The sequence below is a fragment of the Musa acuminata genome, chromosome BXJ3-4, assembly GCF_036884655.1.
Source record: "Musa acuminata AAA Group cultivar baxijiao chromosome BXJ3-4, Cavendish_Baxijiao_AAA, whole genome shotgun sequence".
Classification (NCBI taxonomy): Eukaryota; Viridiplantae; Streptophyta; class Magnoliopsida; order Zingiberales; family Musaceae; genus Musa; species Musa acuminata.
In genome coordinates, this window is record NC_088352.1 from 12,405,733 (window position 1) to 12,425,574 (window position 19,842).

Consider the following 19,842-nt stretch of genomic DNA (forward strand, 5'->3'; position numbering starts at 1 on the left):
TGATAATTTCTTACATAATAAATAAAATCATGCATCGACCACATGCAACACATACATAATAATCAAATAATAAAGATGTACATCACAACAACAGATAGAGAGGCAAACTATTAGGAACGAGCCAACACTAAGAGGGGGGGTGAATTAGTGCAGCAATAAAAATGTTGGTTTGAAATTTTTGTTTCGATTATAAATTGATTTCGGAAATGTGCTTGACTTGAAAGCGTGTTCGTAAACATTTTGAAGACAGTAAGCTAAGTAAAGTAGTTTGCAATAAAGTAAATTGCTCAAAAATAGAAATGCAAACCAGAGAAGAACACGCCAATTTTATAGTGGTTCGATCATCCGACCTATATCTACACCCGATACCTCCTCCAATAAGGTCACCAGCTTCTACTATTGATCTTTCTCAAAAGGGAAAGATCAATCACCCCTTCACAGAACTTTCACAAGTGGCTCACTCTCCTTTACAAACTTGAACACTTAGAAATGATGGAGGTGACTCTCAACTTTTGTAAGCTATTTCACTATAGTTTTGGATCAGTTATTATCACTTCTCTTGCCTTACCAGCTAAGAAGTAAGGGGTATTTATAGCCCTCAATTGGCTTCAAAATTAGAGCTAAAAAAGGTCTCATCTCGGGTTTCCTAGGTCCTAGCGCTACCATTGCTTGTGCTGGGTAGTACCATCACTTGCAGCACTAACACTAGGCGGTACCACCGTCTAGAAGACTGTGTTTGGGTGGTACTACCACCCAGACTGGCAATACCACCACCTAACACTAGGTGGTACCACCGCCTAACACATTTCGAAGATTGTGGCACGACGGTACCACTTGTTGTGTCACTATTTGGGCCTTTTCAATTGGCCCAACACAACCTAATCTTAGGCCCAATTGGCCCCTAATTGAGTTAGCTCAATTCCAACTGAATTATGTGCTAACTACGAATTCTAAGACATTTACTAAGCTTAAATAAGTCCGTAAGTCTAGTTTTCTTCCGGTGAGCTTCAGACGATCTTCCAGCGAACTTCCGAGGATCTCTTGGCAATGTTCCAACGGACTCCCGGCAAGCTCCTAGACTTCACCGCGATCTTCTTAGCAAGTTCCAATAAGCTTCTTTGGCAAGCTCCTAGACTTCTTGGTCAATTTCGACAGAACTTCCGATGAACGTCCGGACTTCCGACGAACTCTCGAACTCCTAACAAAATCGTGTTCTTGACTTCGGGACTTCATTTTGCTTTATGCCTTTCTATTATAGTTAATCGTGCACACATAAAACCTACTTCGATCTAGACAATTATTACAAAGCCTGAATCAAAGTTGTCCGGCATATCATTGGTTTATCGACGTTTCATCTGATTCTTTAGTGCATCATCCACTCTTGCAACCTATTGTCCAATCGGCCAGTTGACCTCTGCAACTCTGATTTCCTTAGTGGAATTTCAGCTATTCTTGGCCTGATGCCCGAATTTACGACCCGAAGCCTTCTACCGATACGTCGACCGATTCTTCGGCCCGACGTCCAATCTTCTGATATGTTTGCTCCAACCCAATGTCTAATTCATCCTTTTTAATCAATTTACCTTTTCTGATCGAAGATAGCCCTACGTTACTCAAAATGCTCATTAGATCACAAATACATCAATTGGTTTCATCATCATAATCCGAGATTCAACATAAACTCTATGGGATGGATTCCTCCCAACAATGGATGGAGTGGTATCCCTCATCTGCCCAAATGGAGACACATTCCTCCTAACAGTGGATGGAGGAACCATCTAACTATCACATCTAACGACCTGCTAATCTTCGAAGGGAATCGTCATACCCGCCCTTAGTAAGAATACATAAACATCCATGATCATTCATTTATATTAATCAATTCATTCACGCATGCATCCAAAAAATCAATATGATCAAATATTATGAGAGAGACCATGCTTGATGTATGATCCGCTAGACTATGTTCATTGGTGGCTATGCACTATGATGGGTATGCAGCTCCTTTCATAGGTTGCATTTTCAATGTGAACCACTTGCCTAGTCACATCTACTACATAGTAACAATTATATCAATATCATAAACTTAAGAAAAGTAAAAAAATCAATAATCATTTTCAAATGATATCTTTATATAAAACCTTTAAGTTTAAATTATAAAGACATGAAATATCAATTCTTAATATTGCTCAATCAACCAAAACCCTAATTGGAATAGCTAAATTAACTTAAACCAAACTCAATTCGATTATGATCTAACATAACGAACCTCAAATCCTTATATAATTGACCTAAAATCACTTTAGATTGGTCTAATTTAGATTTGATTGATTTCGATTATGTTTGAATTAGTCAAGTTAGTTTGGAATCACCTTAAATTAACTTTAACCGATTAAACCTGTCTAATTCAATTAATTCATGAGCTTAAACCAATAAGGGGAGAGAAAATCAGACTATATCGTATAGTGCTAACTTGAACGGGTCACGTATGCTGCACATGTTTATCCCAAGTAATAAGTTGAGCTAAGGTACAACAAGTTAGATAAAGGAGCAACGAAGTGTCTAGTGCCAATCGCATAGTTGAGCAGGCTTAACTTCATGGACTAGGCTAAGCCTCACTCATAAGTTGGGCTATGCCTTACCACTAAACTAAGTCATGCTTGGCTCATGGGTTGGATTGTGCTTAGACACATGAGTTGGAGTCGTGTTTGACCACATAGATTGGGCCATACCTAGCCGCTTGAGTTGGACTATGCTTGACCACATGGTTGGGTTATTGTACCTTGCCACATGGGCAGGGTCCATGGCCATATGGATTGGATCGTACTCGACCACTTAGGCAGGGTCATACTTGGTCACATAAGTTAGATCGTACCTTGTCATATGGGTTAACTCCAACTTGGCCACATGGGCTGGGTCATAACTAGTTATATGAGTTGGGTTGTATACGATCACATGGGCTGAGTCGATCCGGTTTGATAGATGAATCTAGCTTAAGTTAGATCCCAATTAAACTCTTTTTATCAAATTAGATTTTAATATTTTAAATTAGTAAAGAATAACTCAAATCCAAGAATTAAAAAAAATTAAATTCATGATCTTAAATTTAAAACTAATTATATCATAGAAATTCACATATAATTCTTGAAACATAGATATATCTAATTAAATAAATTAGAATTATTATATTAATCCAAATATAAAAATTTTAATAAGTAAATCAATATTAAAATTCATTTAAGCTCAAAAGATCAGTATAAATCAAATAATCATTCTAACATCACAATTCAATTATCATTATTTATTAATCATAAAATTTTAAGATTTAAAATATTATTAAAGAAAGAATCCTAATTAAAGCTAAGTGAGGAATCAACGAGGAGGAGCCTCTTTCCATACGAGAAGATAAGATCTTTTCGATATATAAATAATAATTTAATTTTTATTTTTAATTTATTTTTATTTTACTTACACACAAAAAAATAATATTCATTCACATACGAAAATAGAATGTGAATTATTTATTTCCTAAAAATCAAATAACTAATTAAGAAATAAAATTAATTAATAATTTAATTAATTAATAAAATTACTAACTTATCTATATGATTAAAAAATTAAATTTAATCATTTTCTTAATTATAATACACAAACATGACTGTTATTAATAAAATAATATATTATTTATAATAATTAATTTATGTTAAGGAAGAAAATATTGATGATTACAATTTGTTCTTTTAGAAATTTTTATTATAAACTTAATATGTGATTCTCACACGTAAACTTAAAATTAAGACATATTACTTATATAATAATACATTAACAAATTCGTATGAATGTTATAGCCGAAAAACTTGATAAAAAGGATGCACAGATTGCTTCCCCGACTCTGGCACAACTTCGTTCTCAACAAGACAAGATGAATCGTGATTAAAGATCGAGCTGCCAAAAACAAAGCACTTGATCTGAAAACAAGAAAAAAAAAATCAAAATCCAATAGATAATTTTATGGTTCAAATATTACCCACGCAAACAATCAAATACAAAATATCTGAAAACATTGTTTTGGAAAGCTTAGTAAAGCTTTCGTTGCCGTCTTTCTTAGGTTCAAATGATACACAAGTAGGTTACTTCACTCCTGCAAGCAACAGACAACACAGTCTCCACAGGTAATTAACAATTGATGATAGGGTTCCTGATAACCTCCCCATCCTTCCCTGATGCTTAGGCCATTGCATATTTCTGGGTCCAGCTCCTTGCAGTGGCCTCATACTTGGCTCTGTCTGTCTTGTACATATGGGCAATCTCTGGAACCAACGGGTCATCAGGGTTTGGGTCTGTTAAAAGGGAGCAGATAGACAACAGTACCTGTCGAAGCACACATTACGGCTTGCTTAAGCTCAAACAAAATATTTTTCAAATGATTGACAAGATAGGAAAGAAAAAGAAAAAGGATATTCACAAGCTCTTGATGGAACCATAGACACAGTCACTTTGTTTGGACCAACAGACCCGGGTTGTACCTGACATCTCCTACTTGCAGGTTAGCACTTAGTAGTGCCCCTTGATTTGACCAAACCAGGCTCTTGGATTTGCTTAAATTGCTCATTTCTCTGAGCTTTTCTTAACAGGACTACTAGCGGTTATAACTCTAATGAATTGAGGATGCTGAGGTTCCAACTTAGTAAATGACATTGCAAAGCGAGGGAGAACAGTAACCTTGGAAATAGTTAATGCTGGACTCCATTGCTCCTTCAAAATGTCAAGGCAGATGCTTCCATTGCTATTGATGTTTGGATGGAAAACCTTGGTCCTGAAAGAAACCTGCAGAACACATAAGTTAGACAAATGGCATAGTTGACTGCTGAAACTTGTCCAGTGACAAATACAACCAATTGTAACAAAATATGGTTATTCAAGTTAGTGAGATGTTCTTCAAGATAAAATAACGGCATTATAGGCAAAACACATCTTAAGCCCACATTTGGTATGATAATAGCTTTGTATTCTTTTGATCCTTAGTTGTATTTCTCCGCCGGTCACCGTCAAGTGATGGTTCCTCGTCATGTTCTGTCATCATCTATGGCTGTGTAACCTATCCGATAATCAAGATTTATCCTGATTTATTGGTATCACATCCCAGCTCAAACCAATAACCCAAATGTATTAATTTTAAGAAATTTAAATTCAATCTTAATTCACAATTAAAAAGATTAAAGATATACAATAATAACAAGAAGGTAGAGGAGGAAGAAAAGAGGACCAAGAGGTAGTGATGCGTATAGAAGGTGGTAGCAGTGACAATGTATGGAAAAGGTGGTGGTTGTGGTGGTGGTGATGCGAGGAGATGGAGACAGCAAGTTGCAAGATGGTGAAGGATGCGGAAGCAATAATGCGAGAGGTGGTGAAGGATGTAGAAGAAACAATGCGAGATGCCGACAAAAGAAGAGGAGAGGAGCTGGCTGACCGTTGTTGAAATCTGTTAGGAGCAGTTGACAACTGTTAGAAGTTGTCAATAGCAGCAGACAACCATTGTTGCTAATAGGTATCAACAGCCCTGCTCAGAATGTCTAAACCATTTTTTAAAAAATCTCAGAATTATATGAGATGGTGGGTTTACTGTCAAATACAGTTTGGTATCAGTTAGCTGACTGCGATGGGCTCAGTAAGTTGAACTTCACAAATAGTACACCTGATGTACTAGTCAACCATTCTACAAGTAAATCCCAATTCAGCATCAACCAGAACAACCGGCAAGTCATGTAATCGCAAACATTAGCAAAAATCAATATATAATATGAATAGGTGATCATGTTTATGAAGAATTCTTCAAAGAGTGAAAATTATAGAACATTTGCCAAAAGAAAACTTGATGACAGAGTGTCAATGTTACCTTAGGTGGTTTGAAAGGATAGTCTGGAGGAAAATGTATAGTAACTAGAAAAACACCCCCCGCATAGGGACTATCAGATGGACCCATTATTGTTGCTTGCCAATGAAACATGTCTTCAGCCACTGGACCTGTAAAATGTGAATGCATGCAAGATCTTGCTATACAATAAAGGATCCTCATTTAAAACCTATACGAACTCAGGCTTTACAATAATGGTAAGATTTCAAAACTAAATAGACTAACTAGCCAACCACATTTACAAAGTACACTAGCATGTCAAAAGGTTTGGTGCACATATCATGCTTTTATCAACTTAAAATCCAGAATCTACCAATCATTATACAAGAAAGAACAAAATGACAGTAGAAAACTAAAATGTATACAAGCATATTAAAGTCAAATGAAAATATGATTATTAAGACTCAGTTCATTAAACAATGTACAAGGATGTACCGAATATGACAAAAATGACTTGACATAAGGCATCCTTGGATGAGTTCCACCCTCTTGCAAAGTACATTATGTTATATCCTTTATACAGCAATTAATTCAACCAAGCTTCTGATAGTTAGCAAGGTCCAATCATATTTGACTCTTTTGGTCCAGTAGTTGTCATGAAGTTATGTATAAACTCAATATAACACAGGAAAGCTGATAGGAATATTTACAATCTGATGCTTGGACTTGGCTATTTACATCATCACATCTGAAACTATCTTAAAGTACGTTTTTACTATCTTAAACTATCTTATAGGAATATTTACAATCTGATGCTTGGACTTGGCTATTTACATCATCACATCTGAAACTGTCTTAATGACTGTGTCGTGCTTTTATGAGCTCTCTATTTCTAGTTTCTCACTTTCTCTCTTGTTTGAGTTCTTTTCTATGTTTATCACTTCATCTAGCACATTAGAAGACAAACAAAAAAGCCTAAACATCAGATTATATGGACGGTGACTAGGACAAGGGACTTGCAGCTCGAACGTGGCCGGGATAGAGCACCTGGTTCGCAAGCGGTCCAAGAGTTGTGTGGCCATTACTGAGTCCCAATCATACGTGTTTCTTATGGACTAAATCCCGGAGGATCTTCAAGTTCACTAGGATCGACTCTCCCGATGAAGGAGAGGTCAAAACTTCCTCCTTCCCTCGCCCTTGGGCTATCTGAGGATGGAGCACCAACCTTCTTGACCATTTGGCGACAATGGAATCAAGAGGAGCATGTGCAAGAAAAGAAAGACATCTTAACCTACATAGGTAAAAGTTCTTCAGGATCGAAGTGCTGGAAAGCTGAGGTGATGGAGAGCCAATGCGCCTGAAGACTGAGACACCCAAGAACCGACCCGCCTTCAAGAAGAGAACTAAGGATTGACTCGCTTTGGAAAGGAGGACCGACGCTAAGAAAAGAAAGCTCCTAAGGAGATTACGAAGGCTCAAATGAGAGAATGAGCCTCACCCCCATGGCCAAGAGAGATTTATAGGGTGGGGATCAACTTCTCACCTCTCACATTGAAGACAAGTGTCCCTTTGGATCGGATTCGAAGACACACTGATTAATGAAGGGACACCTCGGAAGGTTCGAGCACACCTAACGTGTGGAGACTACCTCGAAAAGCACAAAGAAACCCACCACTCGAGAAACTCGACCTGCGTAAAAAAAACCTATCGTGGTGGGAGGCACAAGATGAAATGTGCCCGAAGTGCATGAGTCGGGAAACCCAACCTATGTGAGAAGAACCTCGCTACGACGAAAGGCACAAGACGAAATGTGCTTGAGATGCGTGGGTCGGGAAAACCCAACCCGCGTATGAAACCCACCACGAAGAGAGGCACAAGATGAAATATGCCTTAAGCGTATATGAATCAGGAAAACCTAACCTGCATGAAAAGAAACCCGGTACAGCGAGAAGCACAAATGAAAATGTGTCCAACGTGCATGGGTCCGGAAAACCCGACCCCACGAGAAGAAGCCTGCCATGGTAGGAGAGGCACAAATGAAAAAGTGATCGACATTCGTGAGTCTGAAGAGGGCCCCCTCGGAACCCGAGGTGCTCGAGGAAGAGATGTCGGAAGGGGTCGGGCACAGCGCCATCCCCCACCTCTTCCAAAGGCGAGGAGGTCGGGCACCGATTGTTGTTCCTTCCAAAGGTAAGGAGGTCAATCGCTAACCCCCACCTCTTCCCAAGGTACGGAGGTTGAGCGTGGCAATGACCTCTATTCCTTCACAACAAGAGCAAGGTCTACAAGCCATGGATGGATTCAAGGTGGACTCCTCCCGTGGCTAGCCTCGGTGACAAGTAGAAGGAGGGCTCCTCCCACAACCCCCCTCGGCAACAAGCAAAGGAGGAGCCCACCTCGACTCCTCCCATAGCTCGCCACAACAATAAGCAAAAAGGAAGATGGGGTAGGTCGGTTACATGGGATCTTCGCAGCATCCCTGTTGCGGACTTACATAGGTCCCTCGATGGTCCCATAACGAACCCATTGCCCAATGTTGGTCCCTTGACGATCAGCAGATGAGATACCCTCCTTGGCTCTTCCCACAACCTGCCTTGGTGATGGACAACAGAGGAGCATGCCTCAGCTCCTACAACGAGTCAGCCGAGAGCAAGCTTCCTCTACTCGAAGTTGGTCTCTCGACAGATCAAGTAGGTGACCAAAATCCAGTCTTCTATATAAGCACGCAACAACACATATTGGGCGACGATGAGGGCTGCAGCATCTCCACTGTAGATTGACGACCAACCCATGGCCTAACGAGGACCTCACAATATCCTTGTTACAGATCAGGCGATGACATGGGCAAGATCTAGTTGAGCCACTTCGGACCCTCCACGACCTTCTTCGAAAGCCTCTAGGATGACAGGATCAGAGTCCTACAACTCTTGCCCGAGTTAGAAGAAGAGGAGAGGGAAAAGGAGCAGGTCAACGATGACCAACTCCCACCTACTGATACAGTACATCGTGCGATGATGAATGATGTCCCTGTAGCAAATCGAGCATGCCAACCATATCCTCTATTACTCGAAACAAGCATCTCGATGGCTCCCCCACCTCTGCATGGTACACATGTCGGATAAGCTGCTAGCTGGACTTCGAGGCCTCTTAGGAAGAGTTCCCGAAATGCACATTGAGAGAGACAAATGATAGAAGAATATCATCGACCAATTATCATCTGACACATGGCGACCAAGATGGCATAAGGGAGACAAGACTTACCCCCTTGGTTTGCCCGTATGGATATAAGTCCAAAACAGACGATTGTGGGTTGCCTCCTCCTTTGTCGCCTACATGGACAAAAGGATAAAGGTAGACTATTAAAGATGGTCGAGGATTGCCTCCTATAGAATATTTCGCCCCTCAACTTCCCTTCTACAATCAGGTGTAAAAACTCACTTTAGCACAGTTACCAAGGGAGGATCACTTTCACCATTCATGACTACACTCACTTATCTCGGATTACTAACTTCCACATCAAAGGGACAGAGCTAGGAAAACTCTCCTGACCTCAGTCTTCGTGCAGATGACATCTCGAGCACTCAACGTTTCCACTTAGAAGGCACCTCGGCCACACTTCGGACATCCCTACGCACATGAGTCAGAACCATATCGGGCTGATAAGAACATCAACAACATCTTCCCATAACACCTCTACCATCCAAACAAAAAAAAAAGTTTGATTGGCAAATGACTCTTCTCTCACATAAAAGAACATATACATCGTCTTCTGACGTAATGGAGCTCAAGCATGAGGGAATTCCCAAAGCACATGATTAGTTTTGCCTACTCAAGTGCCGTAGAAGAAACTTTCATCCAAACAACATTAAACAATTCACGTCGTACCTTTCCATATGCAAATCCAATCAAATACCAAATCAACAGTTTGAGATAAAATTTTCGTTTAAGTAATAAAAAAAGCAATCTTCTTCAAATCATTTCATCCTAAATCGTCAATTTGTGATTGCAATGTACTCATAAACATAAACAATTGCATAAGCACAGTTTCAGCCTACTATATCCATACGTCCAATCGATTGCCTTCAAGCCCAACAGAGGAGATAGAGGAGAAAAGGAATTTGAGCAATTGGAGTCGCAAAACACCAGAAAGACGACACCTTTTCGGATAGAAAACTATCAATAATCAGATCGAGATCCATAACCCAAATCGACTTCATACTATAAGGTAAAAACACGGAGGCGAAGGATGGGGCATGGGAGGCGTCGAAATCCCAGATACCTGCGCTGCAAGACGTGGGGGGATCCTTCTGCAGATCCTTGAGCTCCTTGAGGATCCGCTTGGAAGCCATGGCGGAAGACCTGATCCTGAACCCCCGCAAGCCCCAACAAGCAGAGAGCAATTAGAAGAACAAAACAACAGATAGGAACTAAGAAATCAATCCAAAAGAAATAGAGAGATGAATCAGAGAGAGGGAGAAGCGCTACCTGCGGCGAGATTCTCGGATTCCTCTCCTGCCTTCAACTACGGGGAGCTAGGGCTGGTGCTGGTAATGGTATTAGGTCCCGGCGGTCGTCTATGGGCCATAGTATTTGGGCCAATGTAGTTTTCTTGGCTCGGCCCAAGTAATAATTAGTGCCCCGATCGTGGAACCAAGCTCGGCTCATCTGTCCATGTTACTTGCCTCCCTCTCCTTGGTCCACCCCGATATCGTCCTCCCTCTCCTCTTCCTCCCTCGATCGAGAGCTGTTGCATCCAACCGAAGATGAACGACGCCGATGTCTCCAAGCAGATCCAGCAGATGGTGCGGTTCATCCACCAGGAGGCCGAGGAGAAGGCCAACGAGATCTCCGTCGCTGCTGAGGAGGTGCCTCCCACGATCCCCTGCCCTAGATCTTCTCGGACCTCTCCCAATTGCTTGTTTTCCGGTGCCAATTTCGGCTCTTGGTTTGGGTTTGGTGAGAATTCTTGAGCATGGCATCTTTACTGACCCTTCACGGACACTTTAGGTGTTGTTGATGTTGTCCTCGGCTCGTCTTTGGGGTTGAATTTTGTGTTGTCATTAATCAAATTACACATAACGACAGAGAGGATCGGCCTCCTTGATCGGATGGAGAGGGTTTTTCGGAAGACTGCAATGAAGTATCAATCAAAACTGTCCATAAAATTGTTAGTGCCAGTATCAATCAAAAGTATAATATGCTGATATTGTAAAGTTTCTCCAACTTTTATAGTTTACGGATTAGAGTAATTGGCTAATGCATGCACTGGATTTCGGTTCCGATTCAATCATCAGAAGTTGCCCTTGTTTATATCAGTGCTCCCTACTCCACTTTTCATCATAGTGTCAGCACAAATCCTTCGCTGATCTTTCCTTGAATTCTTCTCGGGTTAGTCTTCGGGTGTTACAGTTTCTACTGGGAATAAATGAGGCGGGTGGCTTGTTGATAATCGTTCAAATCTGTTATGATATTCTAGCATTGTAGAAATCTGATGAATTTTAACGAACTGCCCATCAACATTCTCATATTCATATGGTCCAAAGCGAACGAAAAGCCCTCTCTTGAATTGCTCTCACGAGGGGACCCCATGGCAGGTTTTGTACCACGAGAGGATTGCATCTCTATATAGTTGAATTGAAGCTATTTCCACCTTGGATTCTTCTGGAGTTCTGTGAAAATGAAAAAAAATTTCTACACTAGAGATTCAACTGGTCGGATCTCCATCTTCCCATCTTGGAAATTCCACCTTCATACGTGGGTAGTTTGTGTCCTATTCTTGGTTCCTTTTTCCTTTGTCTCCAGATCGGTTCAACGTAAGACTTGAACTTTCATCTTGCTGAAACTTGCTAAAGCTCTCCAACAGGCTCCTTTTGAAATCATTAAGGGTTTCCTACAGTCGATTCTCAATCCTAGTTTCCAAGGCTTCTAGTTAGGCTTTTATTAAGTTATCGGTAGCCATTGCATAAGACTGCAGATCTGTAATCCCCAACTCCTATTTCTGGTGTCGGGTCAAGGGCATCAGCACTGCCCTATTCGATGTTGTTGCTGTGACACCACTTGGTGGCAACGTTGTGAGAGTGAAGAGTTGCTGCGAGGATGCCGATGAAGCCCTAGGCACCAAGAGGTTGGGAGGCGATGATGGTGGCACAGTTGGGAGCAACATTGCTGAGGGCTCGCCGCGGTCACTACGTGGAGGGTCGCTGCTGTTGAGGGCTGGGAGGCAGCGATACTCGCTGCGATCGCTGCGTGGAGGGATTGCTACTACTGAGGGCTGGGAGGCAGCGATGGTGGTGCAGTTGGGAGCGGTCGTGCGGCTGCGATGGGACTAGACGCTAGCGATCACGCGATTGGGATGGGCACTGGTGATCCTGGTCGAGGGCGATGAGGGGTAGTACGCTGGCTGGCAGGGAAGAAGAAGGATGTGGGAGCGTGGAGGGTCCTTGCGAAAATCGTAGCCTTTGTGCGACGGTGTTTGTAGCGAGAGCAAAGGAAACAAAGATGAGTCGCAGGGGAAGAAGGGAGGAAAGAAGAAGGGGTCAACTAGGAATCCATCGCGATTGCATGGTTGGTTAGCAGCGGACGCCGAGCGATTGCGAGCGATCGAGGGCTGAGGCTGCGATAGCTGCTGAGGGCTGGGAGGCACATTTCTGGAAGGAGACACTAGCAATGTCGTCTCCGACCAAGGCGCGACTAAGGACGACTGCAGCGGAAGGTGGGATGAGGCGCGGTTTAGGGCGACTGCGATGGGATGAGGCGTGACTGAGGGGCGAGAATGCCAAGGGTTAGGAGTAGCGGCGGTGGCCCTTTCTCGCTTGAGTGGGATGGGGCGGCTACCAGCTTCTTCTTCTTTTTCCATTTTTTTTTTATGATGATGATGATGGTTGCATCGAAGTGTTGTAAGAAATTGCAGTGAGAATGCCGAGGATCGCTATTCTGATACCAGATGATAAGACTCTTAGGGTTTTATCATAGAAGAAGAGAGAGAAAAGGGATGATCACTTTGAGAGGATCGGCCTCCTAGGGTTTGTTAAAAGACTGAAATAATATTTCATTAATATATGAAAAGAAACAGATACATCCTTATTTATAGAGTTCCACCCTTGAGTCCATCAGGACTTGGACTCTTAATAAATAAATAAATATCAAATAAATCTCTATCCAACTCTTACTGAACTAGACAAACTCAATAAAACATTATTCAAAGCTCAGGAAATAAATGGATCCTAACAGCTTCCTGATATGTTTGTTTGGTAGCTCTTTGTGCTTATCAAAGGGGCATCTTTTCAAGCATTTTGGAATGCTTCACGGATTTCTAGATGATATCTGTTTTTATATTCTATGGGTTCTAACTTTGATTTGGTTGTTTGTATTGATCTTCCACAAAAGGTGTATAACTTTATATTCAATTCTCAGGCTTTAGGTCGCATAGAGAACAAGTTTGATTTGCCTGTTATGCTAAGAAGATCTCGCTTTCAGAAGACCATCAATTTTGTTATGGTTCCCTTTAATTTTTAGAGTAATGCCCTATCGTTCTTCCTTCTTTGAATGAGATTTTGCATGAAGAGAAGAGTCCTATACATTAGATTTTGTATGCAGAAAAGTTTCTTATTAATGTTTGTGGCCTGTTCTTATGTCCTTTCTGCATAGCTGCATTTGTGGTCTCACTTTGTATTATTTTTTGTGGGTACATCACTCTTTGAAATGTTTCTCGTTGTTCAAGACTTTGTTCCATGCATTTTGGGTTTTGCAGGAATTCAATATCGAAAAATTGCAACTTTTTGAGGCTGAAAAGAAGAAGATCAGGCAAGAATATGAAAGGAAGGAGAAGCAAGTAGAAATTCGAAAGAAAATGTAACATGTTTGAACTTTCTCCTTTAGTGTGCAATTATTGTTTGTCATTAACTGCCAGCATAAAGATCTCTGAATAAGTTGTCATTTTGATTTGTGTTATTTTACACTCATTGTGCGATATTACTTTTCCCAATCCACCAGTTCAGCATACAGGAAGGTGCACCGCTTGTCATCATTAAAAAATAAAAAAATAATATCGGACTGGTACCATTTTGTCTTGTGATGGAGTGCTTTCGCTCATGATCCATCTTTAGTTAACTCAAATATGAGGTGCATATAACAGAGACAACTTCAATAGTAGAACTAAAAGATGAAACCAAGTAAAGCAGTAAGTTAACATGATTACTTTACATCCTTGAAGAGCCAAAGTCATAATAATCAATCATAAATCTGAACAATGATACTAACATCCCACCTCGTCTTTGGTTTTGAATTGATCTGAAGTCATACTTACTCTTATTCTGAATGTCGTATTTTTGTTGAGTTCATATATACAGAGACTATGTGGGAACTTATAAAATTATCAATAACTTGAGACCAACTTAAAAATGAAGCTTGTGGATTTGTTTTGAAGAAACTCAAACTTGTTATCCATTTAAGAGTTCCAAATTGACTTCATGAAATTTTATTACTTTCGTCATGCTTGATGTCTCATATCTATACGTAATAATGAGTAAAGTCTGCTCTAGTGGAAAGTGTAAATGAATTATCTTTCACATGATGCCTATGTATTGAGGCCATACATAAGTTAGATATCAGGTTATCCAAATATGTATATGAAAGGACAGCCTAGTGCACAAGATTCCTACCAATGCAGATTTATGGAGCTTTAATTGTAAAATAACTGTTTCATTGACTCGGATCAATAAACATGTGAATGATAATATGGGCTCTACAAGCTTCACATGATTATGAATGCATGTACACAAGCACAGTCCAGATATTTGTGATAAAGCTCATGTTGTACATTGCTACATTCTATATTTGATTATCACTCATGTTTTGACAGTGCACTATATTGTTCTGGCCAGTGAGTACTCCATGCAGCTGAATGCTTCTCGTATAAAAGTTCTTCAAGCACAGGATGACTTTGTTAACTCCATGAAAGAGGCTGCTGCAAAGGAGCTCCTGCTTGTCAGCAATAACCATCAATCTTACGAAAAGCTTCTGAAAGACCTAATTGTCCAGGTTCAAATAATGTCGTAATATTTTTTTTGTGTTTCCTAAAGTGGATGTTGCAGAAAGTGGTTCTCATAATTGATAAATGCTGCTTCATATACTTCATGTACTCTGATGCAATCTAGGCACTATCTCAACTTTTTTGCACTTGCTTAATTTTATTGCAAAGAAATGTCTCAAACACATACTTTCGAGGCATTAGACACTGATTTTACCGATCAGTTTGACAAAAATGTTATGTTCCTTCATTTGTTGATTTATCTTTTGCCACCTGTTATTTTTTTCACAGAAATGATTAATTGTTGTCCTTCAGAGTTTGCTAAGATTGAAAGAGCCAACTGTTCTGTTGCGTTGTCGCAAAGACGATCATCATCTTGTGGAATCGGTTTTGAATCCAGCGAAGGAAGAATATGCAAAGAAAGCAAATGCTCGTGCTCCCGATATTGTCATTGACAATAAAATTTTCTTGCCACCACCTCCTGCTCATGCTAATGCTCATGGCCCCTATTGGTAATATATCTTTCATCAAAATTTCATGTTAACTTACTAACATTAAAGTTAGAGCTTTTCTTTTGGATTTGTACTAGTTGGCATAGAGAAGACAAGTTGTAAACAGTCTTTTCTTATTGTTTCATTTTTCTTCCCAACCTGCTTTTGATGAATCTAGAAGCTTGTTAGGATCCCTTTTGTTACTAATTACTCAGAAGACATAATTATTGCATAGCATGAAAATGACTTGATTTGATGCATAAAAAATGTCATCAATGGGAGATTTTACATGATTTTTCATAGGATCATATCATCTGAGAGAACAAATGATTTATACTCATCGAAATGATACATCTTATCTTCGGTGCTGATTTTGACAACCTGTTGGATTAGTATGGTACTGACATACCGGGTAATATACTGGCCATAGTCATTTGGTTTTAGTTTAAAATATATAAATAATTGAGCAGTATATTGAACGGTAAAATATTAGTCTGGTGATGTACCAAATTCACTTTTATGAGGAATCGAGATCTTATCCAACAAAGTTGGAAGGTGTTAGCTAGTTTTACTTGTAAAAATTTTGTTAGATCAATGTAAGGTCCTGGAATGAAACTCACCTTCACCACTTGTTTAGAAAGAAAAGTATAATGATTAATGAGTGGTATCATGTTGTATGATCCATGCTGGTGCTTATTAGATTGACAAATGTTGGTTCGTACATTCTAATCCGACTAGTTTTTAATCATACACCTTATTAGGTTCTGTTTGTCTACATTGCAGCGGCTCATGTTGGATTCATAACTTTTGTCCTTACATCTTGTGACATTTTGTGACAATGATCTGTCCTGATGGATCTTATTTTTCTCAAATTGAGCTCCTATTACACCTTTTACCGTGCAGCAAAATTTTTAATGACAAGCAGGAATAAGATACAACTAATTTAACTGTAAAGATACATTGTATTAGAAAGTTAAATAATTTCCAGGACATATTTGGAGATTATTTTGAACAGAAGGTAAAAGGAATGTCCCACAAGATATTCATGGTATATATATATATATATATATATATATATATACACACACATGTTTGTATGTATGTATGTATGTATGTATGTATGTATATTGTTATATGTAAAATATCAACCTAAGATAAATTGGAAATTAACTTCTGAGGGAAAAAAATAGTGAATTATAAACTCTTTGAACTCATATAAATGCCTAAATCCATTTCTTAAATCTTTGCTGGCCTGTATGCATGTAACAGAATCAAAAGCCTACAATTATCCTGCAAATTTTTTATGGCCTTATTTGATTTCTAGCATGAAGTTGTCCACAGTAATGCTTAGTGCTCTGGTATTTGTATGAATACCCAGAACTTTTCAGGGGCTCTATCCTTTAATTCATCTACTTCTGTATGAGTGGCTGTTTTGTGAAAAAGTGATTGTTCTCTTAAAACTCTAGCAACCAAATAAATGATTTTATTGATGGTTGTTTTTGGTAATTCAGCTCTGGAGGTGTTGTTTTGGCATCTATAGATGGGAAAATTGTCTGTGAGAACACACTTGATGCCAGACTCGATGTCGTCTTCCGGAAGAAACTTCCAGAGGTTCTAACTTTCTTGATTCTTCCTCGTTTTTTATAGTATTACAATTTTTTAGTATTACAAATTTTTATTGTTTATTTTGGTATTTAAATGTTTAATTATAGTGAATATTATTGTCCCATTTTCCATATGATATTTTCTATAAATCCTTGCTCTATGTATATGATCTATTTTTGAGAAACCAGAGGTACACAATTCCAGGAATAGGGCCATTTTAAGTGTTTCTTTTTCAACCAAAACCATATGAAGCAGTCTTGCCAAGCCATCTCATCCTTCTCTATTTTAGGTTATACTGCCATGGAACATAGATCCTAGGACATGGTTCGACGTCACTCAAGAATATTTACAGAGGACTTGAAATGTTCATTTTTCATCTTTATCTAGTCAGAGATGGGCCTCGACCGACAATTCCTGCTCCTGGATTATGCTATGAATTAGTCATGCTTGTTTAGGCTTCACTACTTGTTTACTGTTTTTCTGTTACCTTAGTAATTGCATCCTCTGTTGAAAACACAGACCCTCGCCTCTTACTTATTGTTGGATCCAATTTTATCAATCATCCATGCCCTCGGCTCACCGAGAAACAAATTTTTTCACTTTCTACAGATCAGGAGGCTCCTTTTTGCCCAGGTTGTCGCTTGATCAATCGACAGAATTTGGTAATAAGAAACGTTTGTTTCGGGCCTTTAGGCCATAAATGATGGCTCATCATCCATCAATTATTGTTTCATTCATCTGGTTCTATGCAGAAGTATTTTATCTTGGAATACGTAGTCGCTAGCTTTGTTTCGAAATTTGTTATCTGGATTTGTATTTGCTACTAGTGATCACCAAACCTACAGTTTTGGAGATTCTGCATTATACACTATTTTAGAAATTGATCCCAATAAATGGATTGTTGAGGTGGTGACATATTTACATTACTCCACGATCCAGTGGATGTTGGAATTCTTAATGCGTACATGTGCTGTTACCTTGAAGGAAGATAGAACACATTGTTTTGAATTGCAAGAACCGATTTCTAAATGCTTTGCAAAGAGAGATTGAAATGCTCTCTTTTGTTGTCTCGGCTGCAGAATTCCTCCAGGATCTGCCGAACTCACTCAAATATGAATCTTACCGAACTGTTACCGTTTCAAGTATTTGATACAAGTGGCAATCTTTATGTTTCAGGTCACACATGATCTCATCATTTTGCTGACAATGATACCTCTCGTCAAGCCTCATCGGGACATTTTTAGGGTCGCATGCCCCATAAGATTTGGCAACACGTGTACAGAGAGAGAGAGAGAGAGAGGATGGCGAAATATTTATATACGGTAAGAGCACTGAAACATGCATCTAACACATTTAATTCTTCATCACCACTTCATTGTACAACTCTTTCTTTGTACGGTGAAAATATCATAAACTACAAAACAGATGATGCTCTCTGGTCCAAAGACGAGATTCCAAATGTTTGTGTATTGTGATGACCGGAAGCATATAAGAAACCCTTCCGTAAGAGACAAAAACTAGCTAGCTAGAGTTGTTCTTTCGATCCTCACAAACGTGCTATCAAATTCATCATGTATCTACGTATATGCAACTTGGTCGAATATTCACATGACATGTCCTATCAACAAGTTTATGAACATGACACGAGGAATATATGATTAAAAAAAAAAAAAAGAGTCGAATATACAATAATTTAAAGAAGCTTCGCATTTGTTGGTATGCTATGATGTCCGTGAAAGCTCTAAGACGTATCAAACATAAAAGATTTAGCGGTGAACGGTCGTAAGACCGTGTATTAATTATATGTCGTCATATCCATGTCCCCAAAAGGACACTGTTTGAAGAGAGTGAGAAAACGATGGGCTGTAAACATATCAACATATAAGTTAACAAGCATACAAAATATATGTGCTATTATTAACATCTAAGTTAATTGGTACAAGTAGTAAAAAAAGAAGGTGAGGTATTTACCAAGTATACTCGTCTCAGCAAGTCAAAAAACCTGATTTCAGTATATAAAAAGCACGGAAGTATCAGTGTCTAATATTATTCTCATTATATTTCAAATCTATTAAGATTTAAAATTTTCTCTCTCTTCTTCTTCTTCTTCTTTATTTGATACTATACAAAGGTTATTTCCAAAATCATGTAAACATCGTTTTGTGGGCATATGTGCAAAATAAGCAACAAGCGAGAAGTATATACGTCGATGCGACGAATATATAGAGCTTCACAAGATTATGTGCCAAAAAAAAGTCAAAATTACGGACGCTTATATTGATGATAGATCTATTCAAGAAATGTCAAAATCGTGATAGATGTGTTCGAGAAATAGATCTGTCATATCGTAACATTCTCTTATCCCACAAAGGAACATTTTTATTTCACTTTTAACAACATTCTACGTGATTTTATCTTCATGAAACATCTGAAACTGCAAAATGGAACAATTTTACAGGATGAACGGTATGAGGCATGATCTTTTGATTCATATAAGCAATACTATGAGAGAGAGAGAGAGAGAGAGAGAGAGAGTTATTGGAGCTCCCCTCACTCCACACGAGAGAGGAAGATGGTGACGACCATCCTCGCCTCCTCGCGTGGTGTGAGAGGAGCTCCGATACATAACTCGCTCTCGCTAAGACGGACCTGCCTTTTCTCGTTTTCTCCATTCACCTGCATGTGTCCATACCATCAACAGGCAAAATACTACAAAGCAGATACAGTAAAATGGAATCCATGACAGCAACCATGGAAATCTAAATCGTCACACGCCACAAAAGCTCCTGACCGAATCGAAGGCTGCAAAGTAGATGGTCTTCTACTTGTCGTCTGCATCAGTCCACCAGGGAGGGAGCATATGG

The 19,842-nt window shown here is 39.3% G+C and overlaps 2 protein-coding genes across 3 annotated transcripts; one reads left to right on the forward strand and one right to left on the reverse strand.

Annotated features, from left to right (window-relative positions):
• Window positions 1–4,000: 4,000 nt before the first annotated feature.
• Window positions 4,001–10,454, reverse strand: LOC135635031 (ubiquitin-conjugating enzyme E2 28-like). Of its 2 annotated transcripts, none has more exons than XM_065145831.1 (5): window positions 10,340–10,454; window positions 10,134–10,219; window positions 5,897–6,054; window positions 4,723–4,827; window positions 4,001–4,371 (listed from the first exon to the last, which is right to left on the reverse strand). In XM_065145831.1, exons 2-5 carry the CDS (start codon window positions 10,201–10,203, stop codon window positions 4,228–4,230), a joined length of 477 nt encoding a protein of 158 aa, XP_065001903.1. In that variant the 5' UTR covers window positions 10,204–10,219; window positions 10,340–10,454; the 3' UTR covers window positions 4,001–4,227. The 2 variants fall into 2 exon arrangements, with proteins under 2 accessions (XP_065001903.1, XP_065001905.1); XM_065145833.1 differs by having other exon boundaries at window positions 5,897–6,024; window positions 10,340–10,412.
• Window positions 10,455–10,518: 64 nt separating this feature from the next.
• On the forward strand, window positions 10,519–17,904 carry LOC103981528 (V-type proton ATPase subunit E). The gene is made up of 6 exons (XM_009398282.3): window positions 10,519–10,719; window positions 13,605–13,705; window positions 14,737–14,893; window positions 15,198–15,394; window positions 16,885–16,984; window positions 17,588–17,904. The coding sequence occupies exons 1-6, from the start codon at window positions 10,618–10,620 to the stop codon at window positions 17,621–17,623; spliced, it is 693 nt and encodes a 230-aa protein (XP_009396557.2). The 5' UTR covers window positions 10,519–10,617; the 3' UTR covers window positions 17,624–17,904.
• The last annotated feature ends 1,938 nt before the right edge of the window (window positions 17,905–19,842 follow it).

Bases quoted from the DNA above. Each gene is read 5' to 3' on its own strand.
- LOC135635031 (XM_065145831.1), bottom strand. From the start codon at position 10,203: ATGGCTTCCAAGCGGATCCTCAAGGAGCTCAAGGATCTGCAGAAGGAT. The intron at 4,828-5,896 runs GTAACATTGACA...TGTGTTCTGCAG, and splicing joins ATCCTTTCAAACCACCTAAG to GTTTCTTTCAGGACCAAGGT. The intron at 4,372-4,722 runs GTTACTGTTCTC...GTGCTTCGACAG, and splicing joins CAGCATTAACTATTTCCAAG to GTACTGTTGTCTATCTGCTC.
- LOC103981528 (XM_009398282.3), top strand. From the start codon at position 10,618: ATGAACGACGCCGATGTCTCCAAGCAGATCCAGCAGATGGTGCGGTTC. The intron at 13,706-14,736 runs GTAACATGTTTG...TGTTCTGGCCAG, and splicing joins GTAGAAATTCGAAAGAAAAT to TGAGTACTCCATGCAGCTGA. The intron at 16,985-17,587 runs GTTCTAACTTTC...CACTTTCTACAG, and splicing joins TCCGGAAGAAACTTCCAGAG to ATCAGGAGGCTCCTTTTTGC.